The sequence below is a fragment of the Rattus norvegicus genome, chromosome 16 (assembly GCF_021556685.1).
Source record: "Rattus norvegicus strain SHRSP/BbbUtx chromosome 16, alternate assembly SHRSP_T2T, whole genome shotgun sequence".
NCBI lineage: Eukaryota > Metazoa > Chordata > Mammalia > Rodentia > Muridae > Rattus > Rattus norvegicus.
In genome coordinates this window covers 9,633,845-9,651,543 of record NC_141549.1, presented here as the reverse complement: position 1 = coordinate 9,651,543, position 17,699 = coordinate 9,633,845, and the positions used below count along the sequence as shown (strand labels likewise).

At 43.6% G+C, this 17,699-nt stretch overlaps 1 protein-coding gene across 30 annotated transcripts in view; it reads left to right on the top strand.

Annotated features, from left to right (window-relative positions):
* Shld2 (shieldin complex subunit 2) overlaps positions 1-12,539 on the top strand; it is a 99,542-nt gene extending 87,003 nt beyond the window's left edge. For 18 of the 30 annotated variants that reach the window (XM_087588778.1, XM_087588768.1, XM_087588777.1 and 15 more), the window contains 4 exon segments: positions 439-645; positions 4,526-4,754; positions 10,175-10,290; positions 12,003-12,539. In XM_087588778.1, the coding sequence (XP_087444904.1) occupies positions 439-645; positions 4,526-4,754; positions 10,175-10,290; positions 12,003-12,241 (791 nt within the window). In that variant the 3' untranslated portion in view covers positions 12,242-12,539. 30 annotated transcript variants of the gene reach the window in all.
* Positions 12,540-17,699: the final 5,160 nt, after the last annotated feature.

Below are 17,699 nucleotides of genomic sequence, written 5' to 3'. Positions count from 1 at the left end.
AGGGAGTCAGAAAATGTCCATTTCAGTTAAAAAACTCAACTAGCTAAAAATTTATTATAGACTTTATATATGTTAAAATTAGACTGTGCTGTTCTAAACGGCAGTTGTTTTGGGGCCCAAGAAATCATCAGGAAAGATCACAAAGGTGGTTTTGCTAGTGTGGTGGTACACACCTGCAGTTCCAGTACGTGGAGGCAGAGGCAGGAGGCCTAAGAGTTCAGGGCAGCCGGGACTCTTAAGAGAGAGGCTCTCTCAGAAATCTTAACATCTGTAGCTTTTCAATTCATTTGCTTTAACACATTGTTATATTTTGTCTTTTTGCCCACATTCTTTAGTGATAAAAGTTAGGTTTAACTGATTTAATTAGGTTAGTCTACTTAACCTGATTCTGAGTATAGACCCTTTATTTTGGTGACTTTTTATTTGTTTTTGTTTAAGATTGTATTTGGGAATTTAAGTACCTTTTTGTTCAGCGGAACTGCATACTAGAAAACTTAGAATTACATACAACACTGTGGTCATCCTGTGAATGCCTGTTTGATGATGATACAAGAGCAATTTCATTTAAAGCAAAATTTCAAAAAAATACATCCTCCTTTGTCAAGATATCAGACTTAGCAACTCACCTAACAGATAAGTATTCAGGTAAGATCTTTATACATAAAATGTTGCTAGTTTCAGTGTAAGCAAAGAGGCTACCACTTGTGAGAATGTATATAATTAAATATGAAAGTGAAATGTAGCACTCTATAGGTAGATGAGCCAGATATTGATTTCACAGTCTTCTGATCACCTAATGTCTTTCACGTATAGTTATGTTTTTCCTTTATATATCATTATCTAGCTTCTCCTGATTTTCCGCTCACGATTCTTCTACTCGCGGCCACTCCATGGCTAAGATTACAGCTGTACACCAGCATCTCAGGCTTCGAAGTTTTCACTGTTGAAAGGTTTTAACTATGAATTCAATGTACTTAATAAATACAGAGCTATGAAGATTTTCTACTTGTTGAGTGAATTTTGGTTTATAGTTTTCAGGAAATTTGTTCATTTAAATTATTGATGTAGTGGGGCTGGAGAGATGGCTCAGTGGTTAAGAACACTGACTGATCTTGTAGAGGTCCTGAGTTCAAATCCCAGCAACCACATGGTGGCTCACAACCATCTGTAATGGGATCTGATGCCCTCTTCTGGTGTGTCTGAAGACAGTGACAGTGTACTCACATACATAAAATAAATAAATATTAAAAAAAATTGACATAGCAAAAATTATTGATATTAAGTCATTCTTTTACTAGCCTTTTAAATATTTATAGACTAGGTAATACTATTGATCTTATCTGAAACTAGTAATTTGTGTTTCTTTTTGTCTATTTTTATTCATTTTATTGATTGCATTCACATTATGATGATTTTTCTGTTTTCTCCTTTATTCACTTCCGTTCTGATTTGCATTACTTCCTTTTTCCTACCTACTTGCTTTTGCTCTTTCTGATTTAAGATGAAAATTGAGATAACCACCCTCCCACCCCACCCCCCACCCCCACCACCAATGTGCCATGAATTTCCTGGGAAGTAACTAGAGTGTCTGGGTTTGCCAGTATTCTGTGAGTTGTGAGATTTTCTACTCTAGCTTGTGGAAAAGACACTCTTCCCATCCCTGTGGGCTCAAGGGGTTGTTCTGACTCTGCTTCTATAAGCCATATATTCTTAATCAAGATGTCCAAGGGGCCCAGATGTTAATGCTGTTACTCAAGTCATCTTAGAATCATGCATACTCCTACTATTCTGAGATAGTGTCAGGAACTATGTGCCAGGAATGTGTGTGGGTGTGGGTGTGTGCAGGGGTTATATAACAAGGTGGTAGTAATTCTCGACCTTATTCTCCTTTGGCCAAATGATAGATCAAATCTCACTAGTCATGTTAATTCATATATGTATTGTGTTGATTAATAATCTTCATTGTCAACTTGATTGGATTTAGACTCACCTAGGTGACACAACCTTTGGATGTACCTGTGAGAGCGTTTCCATAGAGGTTTAACTAGGGAGGGAGCACACACCCTGAATGTGGGTAGCATCATCCATGGTCTCAAGTCCTAACTAAATAGACATGGACAAAGGGGGCAGTGAGCTGAGCACCAGTGTCGGTCTCCCAGAGGATTCAGTGTAAACTGCCTCGCTCCCGTGATCATGACTTCTCAAACCTCATTGGCCTCAGGTGGCAGTGTGGACCAATTAGACTAACATGTTGCCACCCCTGCCAACCTCTAGTGGGAGCACAGCCCTCAGACTTCTGCGTGGTCTCCCAGACATGGCCCTTGGCCTGGGCCAGTACCTTACCATGGCCTCACATTCTCCTGTTCCCGCTGTTGCCATCGAGTCTCCAGTTTCACCTTTCCCCACGGTGTACGAACCCCTCAGCTTCTCTTCTCTTCTATCTCTTCACTGAGGGCTCCATCCTTCCCATTTCTCCATCACACCTTGGCCCATTGTAGTGGCACCTGCTGCTGGCGAATGGGTGTCTTTCTTCTGGCCTCTCCGGCCATGCCGGTCAGAGGAGGTATGACACTTTATACCACTTTAGAACTTGGAGTTGCTGTGGCCAAAGCAGGGTTCATATTTACACTAAACGGTGAAATCTTGGGTAATGAGGCATCATATCAATATTTACACCAGTGCCCACCCTCAACATTCCATCTCCCCACAGAGACGGCTGCCATGTGAAGGGATGCCATAGGCAGCAGAGGGGCTGTATCTCCTCACAGTTTTTATTTCTTACAATGGAGAAATCAACTGTAATTACCACTTACACAAGACAGGGACCTGTGAGGTTTGAAACCTAGAATTAGACTTAAAAATAAAAATAACCTCACGGAAGTCAACAGTACAGTGGGCCACCGAGCCAATGGTTAGTGGTAGTGAAGAGACAGTTTCGCCAGTTGATGCTGCCGGGCACTGGGATGTGCTCGGGAACTTTAGGGATGTGCTTCCCTTTGGTTGTACTCAAAAGACCCCTAAATTTAGCCCTTTTCTTCTCTTGTGGTCAACTACTAGGACAGAAGTCATAGTTTCTGTCGTTGTTTTAAATATGAAAGTGGAAAGAGAATGCACAGGAACAAACAACTCTTCCTAGCCTGGTACTATTTTTTAGGTTAAATAAAGGGCAAGAGAAAGGAGCTATCACAGAGATTTCCCAAGAAGGTCTGCTTGCTGACAGAAGCTGGGGAGGGCTGGCTCCTTGTGACGAGCCATAAGAAGCAGAATCTGGGTGCCTAGATTCCAGAATGCCCCTGAAGGCAAAGTCCACTTTTACAGTGCCTCTTAAATTTAGAAAGGGGTATGCAAATATGTAAAGTGCAGAATTATGTGGACAGTCTTTTGAGATAATTGCACTTCTCATTCATCTCGTCTGTGATTGAACATGCCTGTGGAAAAGGGCAGTGTTGTGTCTGCTACGGCTTATTAAACATGTGGCCACTGCCCATTCCCACGACCTCATGTAGCGATATCTGCCTGAGCAGAGATGATGGAAGCGTCTTAATCCGAGAGACAAGGCAGATGGAAAGCGTCAAGGAGCGTCCCAACTGCTGAACTCCAAAAGAGGTGGCCAGAAAATAGGGTGAGGGCTAACGTGATGCATCCTGGGCTAGACTTTGTAAGAGGACCACGGTGGCTATTCTTGGTTGCTGACTTGTTTAGAGTAAAAAGGACTAGGAAATTGGTGATGCCACTCTGTGTGAGTGTGTGGGGTGTTTCTAAGGACAGTAAACCAAGGGGGAAGGCAGACTCCGACTGTAGGTGGCAGCATCTCATAGGCTTGGGGCGCAGAGGGTAGAAAAGCACAAGGAAACCCAACAGCCAGCACCAGTGGTCTCCCTCTGCTTCCTGGCTGCTGTGATGAGAGCTGCCTTGCTGTGCTGTCCTCTCCCACCATGGCCTCTCTGACGCCTCTGACCAGGAACCCAAATAAATATATCTCTCTGCCTTTACATTATGTCAGAAGCTTTGTTTTAGTGACCAAAGCTGATTAACAAAAGAGCAAAGAATAAATCTGAAGGCTTAAAGAAACCCTTAAATGACTATGGAGAGGAGAGTCATATTCAGATAGACTCATAGGCTATGTTAGTATGCAGAAAGGCAAAAATAAGTTAGGATCAAAAGATCATAGTAGATGTAATAGGCATTCAATACATGTTTAGTAGATAAATGCATTGTTAGTTAACATGGTTGAGGTTACAGTTAATGACAAACAAAACCACCCCTCCCCACACTGCACTTAATTCCTCTTTGAATAGGAACCCAGAACTCACTCAGCTGCGGGCAAATCCTCCATAATATTATAGGTTCTTTATGGAAGCCATAAATAAATTGACATTCTGTAGGCAGGGATGAGTTCCAAGAACAAGACCTTGGTGTGGCTTATACAGTAAGTGACTGTAAATGAACCATATTGCTATGTTTGTCAATTAAAGTTACTGTTGAATCAAATAATTACATTCTTCCCCCCCCCCCCCCCACATAGGAGTGGTTCTGATCACAGCCAGGGTGTCAGAGCTGGTGTTCTGTGCTACAGCAGCTCAGAAGGTGGCTCTGAATGCTCGCAGCAGTCTGCAGAGCATCTTCTCGTCTCTTCCCCGTATCACCTATGCTGGCTGTGCGCAGTGCGGCTCAGAACTGCAGACGGATGAGAACAGGATCTACAGACAGTGTCTGGGTTGCTTGCCGTTTGTTGGGAAGAAAATGTTCTACAGGTAAGGCGGCCAAGTACGGTATTCCGTTGGTCTGACAGAAACTATTTACTGCATGGACGTGACTAAGAGCAGCAGATACCAACCCTTTATAATCTAACTAAACAAGGGCCTAAGAGGACAAAACTTCCCCGAGAGACAAATAACTGTTTCTGAAACCGAGAATTGCCCAGTAATGTTGAGCTATTTTAGAGGGTTAACTAGATCTTCTTTCATTTAAACAGCCATACTGAGGACTGTTCACATTTAACCAGTGTCTAACAGTTTCATCCAGAACAGTTTCTCCATCTTGGCATACGATGACAATGTAAACATTAAAAGTATTCTGTGGCCTCTCCCTGGATTGTTTGCAGAGGCTGAAAAATATTTGTTTAGCCTTCAGTGCTTCCGTTTCCCATCTGCACTTTAGAAGGGAAAGATACGCTGGTCAGTGTGTTCTCCGGTGAGCTTGCTAGTGAGCCTGCGCAGTGAGGAGCACGTTGCTTTCAGATCGCTGCTCAGAGCCCTGGACAATTGTTTTTTATAATCGTAAAATTGCAGTCCTTTTACAAAAAGCTGCAAGTGACACTGTTTTGGGTCCTTTCCTATTATTTATAAATGTTGAAATATCTCAAAAGGAAACTGTGTACTCACTGTTTTTGTTTTATTTATTTTTGTGTTGTTTTAGACAAGGTCTTGTTAGGCAGCCCAGGCTGGTGTCAGACTCGCAATCCTACAGCAGCTTCCTAGGTGGTGGGCACACGCCTTCATGCCTTCTGCGTTCCACAGCTCTTTTGTCATGGCTCACACACAGGTGATGGAGGAGCGAGGTCAGGACACCTGATGTCTCTGTACAGAGAGCTGTGCTAGTCAGAAGTGAGTGAGTGAAGCTGGGCCTGGTGCCACACATGTGCAGCCCAGTAATAGGAGACTAAAGTAAGATTTCAAGTTCATGGCCAGACCTTGTTATACAACAACAAAATGAATAAATTAAACAAATAAAAACAAGTAAGTGAATGAAATTTACTTTTTTCCCCTTATTTTTCAATCTAGATGATTGAATTTAGGGCCTTATTCTAGGCAAATGCTATATGTATTCTCTTTTTACCTTTTATGTTGAGACAAGGTCTTGCTGAATTGCCCAGGTTGACCTTCTTGTACGTTGTAGCTCAGGCTGGCCTTAAGATTGATCTTCCTATGTCAGCCTCCCAGTTAACCAAAGGCCTGTGCCACCAGGCCTGACCAGAAGTTCACTACTGCTTTGTAAATTGCTAAGGAGACTGAATTAAGGTTCATAGTATACAACAGACATACTAAACGGGCTGACTGACAGTTAAAGGCTTCAAAATGAAGTATAGTCAATTCACTTTATACAGCATACTTAAGGTGATGGCACGGGGTCTTGCGATGTAGCCCGGGCAGGCCTCAGATTCATGCCTTGCAATCTGTAGTTAATTGTACTTTTAAAAATAATTTTTATTGAGCAGTAAGTCATACGCATCATATTAACTCACATTGTATGTGCACATAGGCCCTCCATACACACACAATGAAATATTTAAGGATTTTAACTGTAATTCAGTGATTATAGTGCATCCACAGGATTACAGATCTGTCATCATAACCACGTTTGGTACTAAGAGCTCCACACCCGCTAACAGTCATTCTGTCCTTCACAGTGGAAACTGCTAACCTACTTTCTGTTGCTGTAGATTTGCCTGTCCTGAGCATTTCACACAGATGAAATCTTATAGTATGGGGGTCTTTGCTGACTTACTTCTCAGGAGTGTTTCCAGAGTTCATCCATGTTGTGGACTGTATCAATACTTTAAATTTTACAAAATTTATTATCATTATTAGTATATGTGATGTTTATGTGCCCATGCCATGGGGCATATATGGAGGACAGAAGACAGTGGAGTTGGTTCTTTCTGTTTTGCCCCAGTTAGCTTTCTGTTGCTATGATAATCGACAGTGTACCCGAAAGCAGCTTGGAGAAACAAAGGTCTGTTTGTTTAGACCAAACAGTGGTTCTCAGCCTTCTTAATGCTGCAAACCCTTTATTCCTCATGCTGCAGTGACCTCAGCCATAAAATTGTTTCATTGCTACTTGATAACTTTAGTTTTGCTACTAAATCAATCGGAATGTAAATATCTGGTATGTAGAATATCTGATATGCATTCCCCAGTGGGGTCACCACCCACCGGTCTATTGGATTATACACTTCCAGGTAACAGAGCATCATTAAGAGAAGCCAGGACAGGAGCTCAAACCAGAGCAGAGGCAGAAACTATAGGGGGAAGCTATTTACTGCATTGCTCTCTAGCCTCTGCCCAGGTAACTAACTTAGTTTCCTCCCTCCTTCCTTCTTTCCTTCCTTTCCTCGATCCCTCCCCCTCTTTTTTTTTTTTTTTTTCTTTTTTTTTGGAGCCGGGGACAGAATCCAGGGCCTTGCATTTGCTAGGCAAGCGCTCTACCACTGAGCTAAATCCCCAACCCCCCTCCCCCTCTTTATCTTTATGACTCACCTACTAAAAGTAACTGAATGATACGTCTTTTGTCAGTTTTACTGTGCTTAAAAATATTTGAGACTAGAGAACTTTATCTGCCTGTTTACATGTCTACATATTTATATGTCATAATTAGTCTGCATCTGTATCTATCTTAATATCCTTGTGGAAAATCACTTTGTTCCAGTGATCTTGGTAGCTTATATTATATAACCATAATGTCTAGAAAATTTCCTGTCTTTTCCCCACTGTAGAAGAAGTTGCTTTTTCCCCAAACAGCGTCCTCACACTCTTGATGAGCCTTCTTCCTTATGATTTCATGTTTTGGCCCTTTTTTGGTTTTTATTTATTTAATTTAATGAGTATATCCCCTACATGTATGTGCACTAGATTTCTGGTGTACCTGGTTCCTGCAGATGATGCAGACATCCTGGTAGGCCACGCTGGGTTGGCATGTGGCCAGGCCAGAGAAGCTGCTATGGGTCTCCCTGAAACCAGGGTCAGTGGCCTTTGAGATCGGTGATGCCTGAGGCCTGTTCAGGGCTTGGAGAGGCAAAGGTACTCACTTGATCTTCCCGGTCGGGGGCAGCTCATGCTGCAATGAAGATGGACACTGCTTTTCAACACTGCTCTCGTGTCTGGGCTTCGATGGGGTTTCTCAGGACCTTATTCCTCAGGTGGGATTTCCAAGCTGTGATTGGATGGCTGGGTTGGCTGAACTTCTTTTGTTTCTCAGAGTCTGGGAGGAGAGAGTCCAGTTTTCCTTTCCTTCTTCGTTTGCAGTGTTCGAGATACTTGCAGTGGTCCAGCACATGCAGATCTCAGAGACTTCAAGGCTTTTAAACACCGTTCCTGCTGAGGTCAGATGGATTCGTTTCCTCTTTGTCTTGGGAATGGTCCACTTTTCATCTGCCTTGACTTTGTTCCTTGACTGCTTACACTCTTAGTCCTTAGAGTTGTTGTCTCTGGTCCTTTTGGTCTTTTCTTGCAAGCTTAGCTGTCTGAGCCTTGGCCATGTTCTCAGGAGCCTATCGCTGTCCACAGCACTGCCCACAGCTACTTCTCCATCGCACATACTGGGTCCTGGTACTGGGTTTTGGTCTGAGCAGTTCTGTCAAGAGGCCAGAGGCCAAAGGCCTTATCCTTTTCCTTATTCTTCCTGAGCTAATGAGAGGGGCACACCCAGTTTACCTCAATGGCTGCTGTGAGAGCTTCCTCTTTTTTTTTTTTTGGCACATCGCCATGTATCCCAGGTTTACCTTGAACTTAGTGTGTACCTGAGACTTAATGGCTTCAACTTCTGATCCTCTTCCTGTTACTATCCGTGTTCTGGGATTATAGGTTTGAATCATCATGCCTGGTTTCTCTGGTTCTAATTGAATCCAGGGTTCATGTATGCTAGGCAAGCATCCTAACTGAGATACATCCTTAGCACAGTACTTAGTTTTTATTGCAAAGTAGTGTTCTACTTTATGTGTCTTACTTTATTCATTCATTGTAAATTGATGGACATTGGAGTTGTTTTCTCCTTGGGGCTGCTGTGAACGTGTTTTCATACGGACACAGTTTTCAGTGCTTGGTATGTACACTCGGGAATGTGTTTGTTGTGTTATGTGACACACTTGGCCATACAAGACATGGCCAGGCTGTTTCCCAGAGCCGCTGTGCAGCTCACGGTCTCCGTATCCCTGCTCCTGTGTTAGGTCTCATGTTTTAATTTCCGTTGCTGGAGTTTTGGATGTTAGATATAAGAAAGGTGCCTCTTTCAAGCCAACATCATTTATACTTATGTTTTCTTTCAAAGGTTTTAATAGTTTTAGCTGTCATATTCAGGTTTGTAATTTGTTCTGTGTATTGACTTCCTTGTGTGGTATAAGGAAGAAGTCCAATTTCCTTCTTTTGCACATTGATATAAACATGTTGTAGCATGAATTTTAAAAAATATTTATTTTGGGGGCTGGGGATTTAGCTCAGTGGTAGAGTAGAGCGCTTGCCTAGCAAGCGCAAGGCCCTGGGTTCGGTCCCCAGCTCCGAAAAAAAAGAAAAAAGGAAAAATTTATTTTATTAATTTTTAGGTTAGCATACAAAGCAATGGATTCATCATGGCTTCTTCATATATTTGTGTCATTACACTTTGTTCTCATCCGACCCTTTCCCCTTATGGCTCCTCACGCTGTTCCAGCTGCTTCCCCTTCTTCATCAAGTCAGTCCTCTCTTCTGGTTTTTTAAGGACCATATTTACAGTCTCATTTGTAACATGTATAGTATAGGTAACTACATATATAGGATACATACAATTTTAACATGGGTTCTCCATATAAATAAAATATGTGGTGTTTGTCATTCTGAATCTGGCTTCTTTTATTTAACGTGATTTCTTATTGTATTCTTTTTCCTGCCTATGTGTCCAGCAGGATTTATTGAAAAGGTTATTCTGGCCCACATTGAGTCATCTTGGCAACATTATAAAAAAAAAAAGTCTAATCTTGGAGTTAGAAGTAAAGGTCAGTGGTGCAGCATTTGACCAACATGCATGAGCTCTTGGATTGGATCCCTAGCACCAAACCAAAAACTTCCCAACCAGTCGGCCAGCCAACCAGAGCAGTACAAAAAGCAGAAAAAACCCCCAAATAAACAAAACCCCCTTTCCTGTCAGACTCCCAAGTCCCTTGGATGAAGGACTCGTCTTGTCACGAGTGTCCACGGCGTTAGCATACAGTAGAGACTCAGTTGGTATTTGCTGAAATAAAGAATGGAAGAGAGAAGAGAGAGAGGACAGAATAAGAGCAAGTGAGGGACACAGAGGCAGAGGTGGACAGAGGGAGACTGGGGTTATGTGGGTGAAGGGGTGACATCTGCAGTCACATTTTGTCGTCACTAAATTCCTTTCTATTTCTGAGTCTGATTCTAAGTTCTGTTGTTTATTTTTGTAGACCGGCTTTAATGACCATAGTTGATGGAAGACATAATACTTATGTCCATGTTGGGTCGAAGATGATGGAGCAGATTCTTCTCAACATTTCTCCAGATTGCCTCAGCAGAGTGATAGGTAAACCCCACCACGCAGCAATTGTTCGTCAGCACAGAGCACAGCGCTGCACATAAAGCTCTCCCCTGTCTATAAAATAGAGAGATAGTCTAGCTGGGGTGAAACATAAAAGCTTACATGAGTTGGAAGGTGAGATCTCATTACATCTGCCTTGTACATGAATAAAAGAAGCTCCTTCTCTCGTTAGCCTAAATTCCTAGTTGGTCAGCAAAAACACGAGGATCCTAGTCTCATAGTAGTTAAAAACAAAACAGAAGTGTGTAGCACCGTGAATTGAAGTTAACCTGTAGTTGGATTTCTGAGGTCTTGAGCTGATGCCCGGGACAGTCGGGGACAAAGAAGGAAGCAAATGCACTCACCCGTCAGACGACCGTGCTCCATGCTTGTCCTCGTTAGCCTCAGGCTCCCTAAGTGGACAAGCTAATCCAGTTCTGTCGTTTGCTTAGTTTTGTAATCGTGGGTTGCTTCTATATTAATAAAAAGTTGTTTCATTCATGCCTCACATGCTCTAACTAGTGAGTGACTCCAGCTCTTACGTACCTTTTATTTCTTGCTTTGATAAAGATTCCGTAACAGTACACTATCTAAGCCCTCGGACCTCTAGTCTACATAGGGCTCAGACTTGGCAGTGTTTCTCCGAATAAACCAATATTAAAGAAATCCCTCTTGAAACATTAAAAAAGCATAAGCACGCATTTATATAGTTTCTGTCAGCTTCAGGTAAAATCTCAGGCATGACTCTAGCCCCTAATAAAAGTCCTAACTGATGAAGATCTAAACAGCCCCAAAATGTACTATTTGCTTTAACCTGCGGATCATACTAGGAAAGCTCCTATACGCTCTTGAACATTTATTAAAACATGACCGTGACCATGTTTTTCATTTGTTTGTTTGTTTCCTGTCATGGCTTTGTCCTTTAGAGATATATATGAATCACTAAATATTTTATCTTAACCAAATCAACTCTTTGGGAATGTGTCAGACAGGGAAGTAAGAAAAAAAAAAGTTGAGCATCTAATCCAAAAATAGGAAACAATAAATTGATGTTTAGATTTGAGCTTTATCCCTAAGGCACCTTATTATGGATATACAGATGCTTGGGGTATTTGTTTTTTATTTTTAAATCTAATATTTCAAAACATTCCGGTCCCAAGAACCTCAGCTCCGAGATGCTCAGCTTGTGTGTGCACTCCTGTGATTAAAACTGTAAAACAGTAAGTATGAGGGCCTTTTAAAAATTTCTTATATATATTTTCTGTGAGTGTTGAGTTGAGTGTGTAAACACTCAGACACCAGAAGAAGTTAAAAGAGAATGTTAGGTTCCCTAGAACTAGAGTTAGGAATGGTGTGAGCTGCATGTAGGTGCAGGGAATTAAACCCAGGTCCTTCAAGAACGAGTGCTCCTGATTGTCCCGAAGACATGGCCTCCTTATTTCAGGAAAGAGCAAGCCTCAGTCCCCAAGTATTTAGAAGCTGATGGCTGGAGCTGCTGTCAGTGTGAGCATTGCTTGTGCTTGCCTTCACACACGGTAGGAAACATGCCATCTTCTAGACTCCCTTCAACAATTTGAAGCTAGAAAGAGAGGTATAGAACAAGAAATGTAAGATGTGTGTCTATAAAGCTTAAGGAACCAAGGGAAACAAGGAAACCTTCAGAATGTGTTTGTGTGCAGCTAGTGGGGTCCTGAGTGTCGTGTGTGCTCTGTTCTCAGTGCCTTCCTCAGAGGTCACCTACGGCATGGTCGCTGCGGACCTGCTGCACTCCTTGTTGGCAGTCAGTGCAGAACCTTGCGTGCTGAAGATCCAGAGCCTTTTTGAGTTGGATGAAAACAGCTACCCCCTGCAGCAGAACCTCTCCCTGTTAGATTTCTGCCCTGACTCGTTTAAGATGTGGAGACCAGGACTTGCTCTAAGGCCAGAGGAGGACACTGGAGTTGTTCCAAAGGAGTGATGAAACAATCTGTCTTTTGAAGATTTATTTACTTTTACTATATGTACATAAGTGTTTTGCTTATGTATGTCTATGCATCCACAGAGGCCAGGAGAGGGTGCCAGATCCCCTGAGACTAGAGTAATGGATGCTTGTGAGCCGCCGTGTAGATTTTAAGAAAGTGCTCTTAACTGCTGAGCCATCCAACCCAATGATCTACCTTTTGAAATAAATGAAATGACAGGGATTTTGCTTAGAGTTTTTAAAATAAGTAATTTATTAGTGAAATCTAATTGTAATAAATTATTTTTTAAGAAAATTCTGTGATGCTTTTATTATTTGCTTTTCTGTTGTAGCTGGTGGTTTTTTTATTCTGGAGAGATGATCTAGCAATAAGGCAGCATATCAGAGACCCTTTGGAATAAGGCGGTATATCACAGATCCTTTGGAATAAGACGGTATATCACAGACCCTTTGGAATAAGGCGGTATATCACAGACCCTTTGGAGTTACGGTTCCTCATTTGTGTTTCGTTTAGCCCCTGATGCACCAAAGCACGAAATATTGGAGATCTGTGTAAAACGTCTCCTCAGCACTCACTGTCTGCTGTAAACGGAAGTGCTTTCCTTCATTACAACTGTCTCTGCTGGGCTAGGGGTGCAGTGCTGTTGGTAAGGTCGCAAGTGCGGTCGTATCCATCGTTGTCCCCCATTGACACTTTACTGTTTGGCTCCTGGCCCCTGCTCTGTCCTGTGAGTGGTCAGCACTGTGTGAAGTCTCTTTCTGGAAGATGAGCTTCCTCTCTGGCTAAGACTAGGGCACCCGCCTTCCATCTTTATCATGAGACTTCAGGAAGAACTCCAGCTCCTTGGCATCAGTTGTCTCCGTGTTCAGATAGCCAAAGGGAGGAGCACAAATGTTTCCATTTACAGTATTGTGACTCCTGCCACGGTACTGGATTAGTAGTGTGGAAATGGCTGTAGCCCCGAAAGCAAGCTGCAGGATTCAGTGCGGTCCTTAGTAAAATCCTAGTGAGTTTCTTCATATGGAACAACAGCACTCCTGGGCCAAACCACCCCCGAGGACAGAGCAGTGAGGAGGGGAGCAGTGACTTCAGATTTTATCACAGAGCCACCATGACAAAAGCGGACGTGTAGATGAATGGAGTTAGAGAGGATGCAGAAGCCAGCCCTGGCAGGTATGACGGAGCAGCGCACAGACGTACACCACAGCGAGTGTGGCGTTTTCATCAACAGATGGCCCTGGGAAGACCAGGCCAGAAGAAGAATTCTCTTATCCAGTACAGAAGAGATTCAGAATGGATCAATACCTATAAGATCTGAAACTTTGACACTGCTACCAGAAGACACAAGGGCCATACTTCCAAGACAGAGACACAAGCCAGGACTCCCTGGCGCCTTCGGACTGGTGTGGCCGTAGAAGCACTCCAGTAGCTCAGGAAATAAGATCAAGAGCTGACAAGTGGGACTGCAGATAATTTTAAAACTTCTGTGAAGCACAAGTAAAGAGCATACAGGACGGGAGAGAAATCGTCAGCTGTATCTTTGACTTGGGATCTCATCAGAATAAAGAACGACAAACAAAATCAACAAATGGCACAGTTTTCAAGAGGAGTACAATTAGCTGAGAGGTGGTGGCACTCGCCTGTAGTCCCAGCACTCAGGAGTGCGGAGGCAGGCAGATCTCTGAGTTTGAGGCCAGCCTGGTCTACAGAGAGAGTTCCAGGACAACCAAGTGGTCTGTAAGTCTATTAAAAAAATATTCACCATCTCTAGCCCTCGGGGACATGCAAATAAAAACTATAGTCAGAGCCTATCCAAAGGGCCTGTCATCAAGGAGACAAACTGCAAATATTGGTGAGAATGTAGGGAAAGAGGAATCGATCCTTACACACCGGGTAACAGCTCCAAACTACAGAGTCTAAGCAGTAAATAGATAGCAGCATCGTGCACATCACGGTATGCATCCCTGACACACAAGAAGAGTCACACTCAAAGCATAGTGTGAAGGGGGCAAACAGAACAGTGTCATCTCTTCTCATTCCTTAGGTGATATATAACGCGTACATTGTGCATTAAATATATTTAGATGACATGTGCCTGTACATTATATAGTGCCGGATCAGGTGATAAAAGCCGAGAATAACTGCTGTAGAAATCAGAGAGGAAGAGGCTGTGCTTGGGAAGGGCCACCCTGGACAGGGGCTTTTGTGGCCTGCTGGCTCTAGATCCAACCTGCACCACTTGCTCCAAGGTAACAGCCATTCTAGTGAGTGGCCATAGCGAGATCACCATGATGCTAAACACTAGAGGGCGGTGGAGACGCACCACAGAAGGCTGTGCTGCTCTCCCAGGTTGAGCCAGGCTCTCAGTCACGTGCCTACTCCCTCCTGCCCAGGACACTAAGTGCCCTAGGCTGGGTCCCTTTGGTGGACCTCCTTGGCTCACTCACTCCTGCCTGAAAGTTTGTCAATCAGCAAACTAATGCAAGCCCATACCAAGAGAGCCGAGGTGGTTATTTGCTAGACTTCACTCTTCATCATTACTGACAAACAGTTAATTTACACAGAAATGTGAGAGGAGAAATAAGAGAAAGACCGGAAGAAGACTTTACCTTCCGCACGTCCTAATTGCAAACTGCCAGCAGTCCTGAGCTCTCTGATGAGAGGGACTGACAGCTCCAGTATTGCTCTCCTGCTGCGGGGCACAGAGAGACAGCAGCCTTCCTTTCCGCTCTACTTACAGGAGGGAGAGCTCTCCTGGCCTTGGGTGCAGCTTTATCCTGCTGATGTACGAAACCTCATTCAACCCCCAAGGGGTAGTTCCTTCCTCCTTTCCACAATGAAACACAATTCCTTAAAGCAAACAGTGATTTGGGCAATCATTCCTTCCATGGTAAGAATTAGGGGACTGTAATGGCTAAGTATTACAGTCTGTTTTTAAAATTGCATGCTAAATGCAATTAAGAAATTTGCCAATTGTGTTGAAGGAGCTGAGCTTATGGAATTTAATCAGTGAATTATTTCATTATGTTTTTCTGCTTAACTATTCAGACCTTTATAGCAGATTGCTAGCATCTCCCTGCTCCTTGGAGAAAAACTTAGAGCAAGTCCCCTGATTTCCTTCTCTTTCTTTTCTCTTTCAGTATTGTGACTGCTTTGGTCACCATGAGTAGTAAGTAAATAAAATAGAATTCCTCTGGTAGCTTCTAGAACCACAGGCAGGCTCTGTCCACATCTCCAGCCTTCAGTTACAGCTGCCCTGTTGCCTGAGTCCTGGCCTCCGTCTGGTGCTTTGGTCTTCCCTTCCTCCCCACCCCCTTTCTCAGGTGCATGGTCACCCCAGCAGGAGCCTCAACATGTCACTAAGTCACAGTGGAAGATCTCCCGAGGGGCAGGAAACTCTAGCTGATGTGAGCTCAGTACCAAAGTACTTCCGCAACCTCCCTTTAATGAGGTCTCCCCACCATTCCATGGTCTTGTTTTGCTGCAGTGTTCGTTGGCAGCAACACCATTGTAACCCCTTCACGATTTCTTTTTAAGCAGGGATTGTCTGGAAAAGGAAGTCAGTTTTGAAAATATATTTCTCTGACTCTCTTATGAACAGAATTCTGGGTAAATTCCAGTTATGAGGTGCTCAAGGCAGACCAGAAAGTAGCAAGAAAGTAAAAATAATCTCTCCCTTCCTCTGATAATTATCCCCTGACAGGATGCTCATGGATCTTGAAGTAATATGGGCAGACATTCCACACTGAAAAGTAAGAAAAGCATAATTGGCAAATGACTGCACAAATTACAACATGCCATTATGGGATGCCAAATTGGCAGCCATGACACTGGGGCCAGGAGGCAGCTGCAGGAAATGCTCTCCCCAGGGATGCACCTTCAGGAGAGCACAGGTTCCTGGAGCTGCCTCCCATTATTCCTTTGAATTCTTCACCCCTCCCTGGAACTCTGCCCACTGTTCTGCAGCTTTGCAAAAAAAAAAAAAAAAAAAAAAAAAAAAAAAAAAAAAAAAAAAAAAAAAAAAAAAAAAAAGCATGTATGCCTCTCTCTGATCCTGGACTTGCTTGGCCATAATGGTTTGCTTTGGCTCAGGGATATCTAGGGTCACCATGTAAACAGAAGACAAAAATATGCCCTCCTATGCTTCTGCCTCCACCTTGACAAGAGCCGTCTCTGAGTAGCTGGTGCTCAGTGTGACTCTGGCCTGGTGAGGAGCCCTGACCCACGGCTTGAGAACAAGTTGCCTCACCTGGGGCGGTTCACGCTCGGCCGAGCGGCCCACAGATGCAGAGGGTAAAAATGTCCACAGTGTACGAGCTGAGAACCTGTGGTCATGTGATATGCACTCACTACGGCCCAAAGAGCCAAAAAAGAGCCACCAAGTCGGAAACAAAGCAGCTCCTGAGAACCACTTTGCTCTTGAGGAACTTCCTGGTTTGACAGAGGCTGAGCATGGGGACAGAGTCCTATCTAAGGGGAGCAAAGGCTGCAGTGTTTTCTCTGGAGCTTGGGAGACGAGAGCCGGAGACTAGCACTACCAAGGCATCCGAGCAAAGATGGACCCAGGGGACTTCCCTCTGGGAACGCTTGTTGAATTGTTGAGCTGCACTGTGACATTAGCAGTTTGGGGGAATGTGCTAATTCTTCTAGAAATTGGAGTCAGGACCCACCGAGGAAGAGCTCTTGGCTGGAGTCCTTGAAGAAGGACAGTCCTGATTCTTCAAAGTTTGACAGTTGGTTGCCACGCTTCGGTTAAATAACGGTGGTGTCCGTCCTTGCTTCCTCATGCAGTATTCCCGCATGCATTGTATCCCTGCTGCCAGTAGATCCGGAAGGTTTTCTTGACTTTGGAGGAGGCACAATACTGATGTTATTTTCTTAAGATGGCCCATAATTGCTCACCCTTAAATAATTCTGCCCTCTAAACTCCTTTATGGAGTTAATTACATCCGTTGACAATTACACCTAACACTGCCCCGGTATAACTAGGTTGTTATTTTGCATGATGTCAAGAACAGTGGTTTGGAGCGTTGGGCTTCACTGTGGAGCTCAAGATGGATGGTGGAGGCTGCCAGTGGGGGACACTGCTCCACGGGCCGTGCGCTTAGAAACCAGTGACTGTGCTTTACTGGTGTCACTCCCCCTATTGCCTGAAGTAGCGTTACCTCACATGCACTGTCTGCCTAACAACAGCGTTATGAACATACAGAAAACCTGTTTCTTCTTTTTGTTTATGATGATTACTAATTTGCTTCTCGGCCAAAAATGTATGAATTTAAATTTCAAGGGTCTGGAGGGAAAATGTTTTTATGATGAGGATTTGAAGCCCCCCTCCCCTTCTTTTTAATAGGGACTCATTATATAGTCTGGTTTTAAATTCCCAGCCTTCTGCAGCATGGGATTACAAGGGCGCATCACTATGCCAGCATGGGGATTTGGGCTTTGATGCCCTCT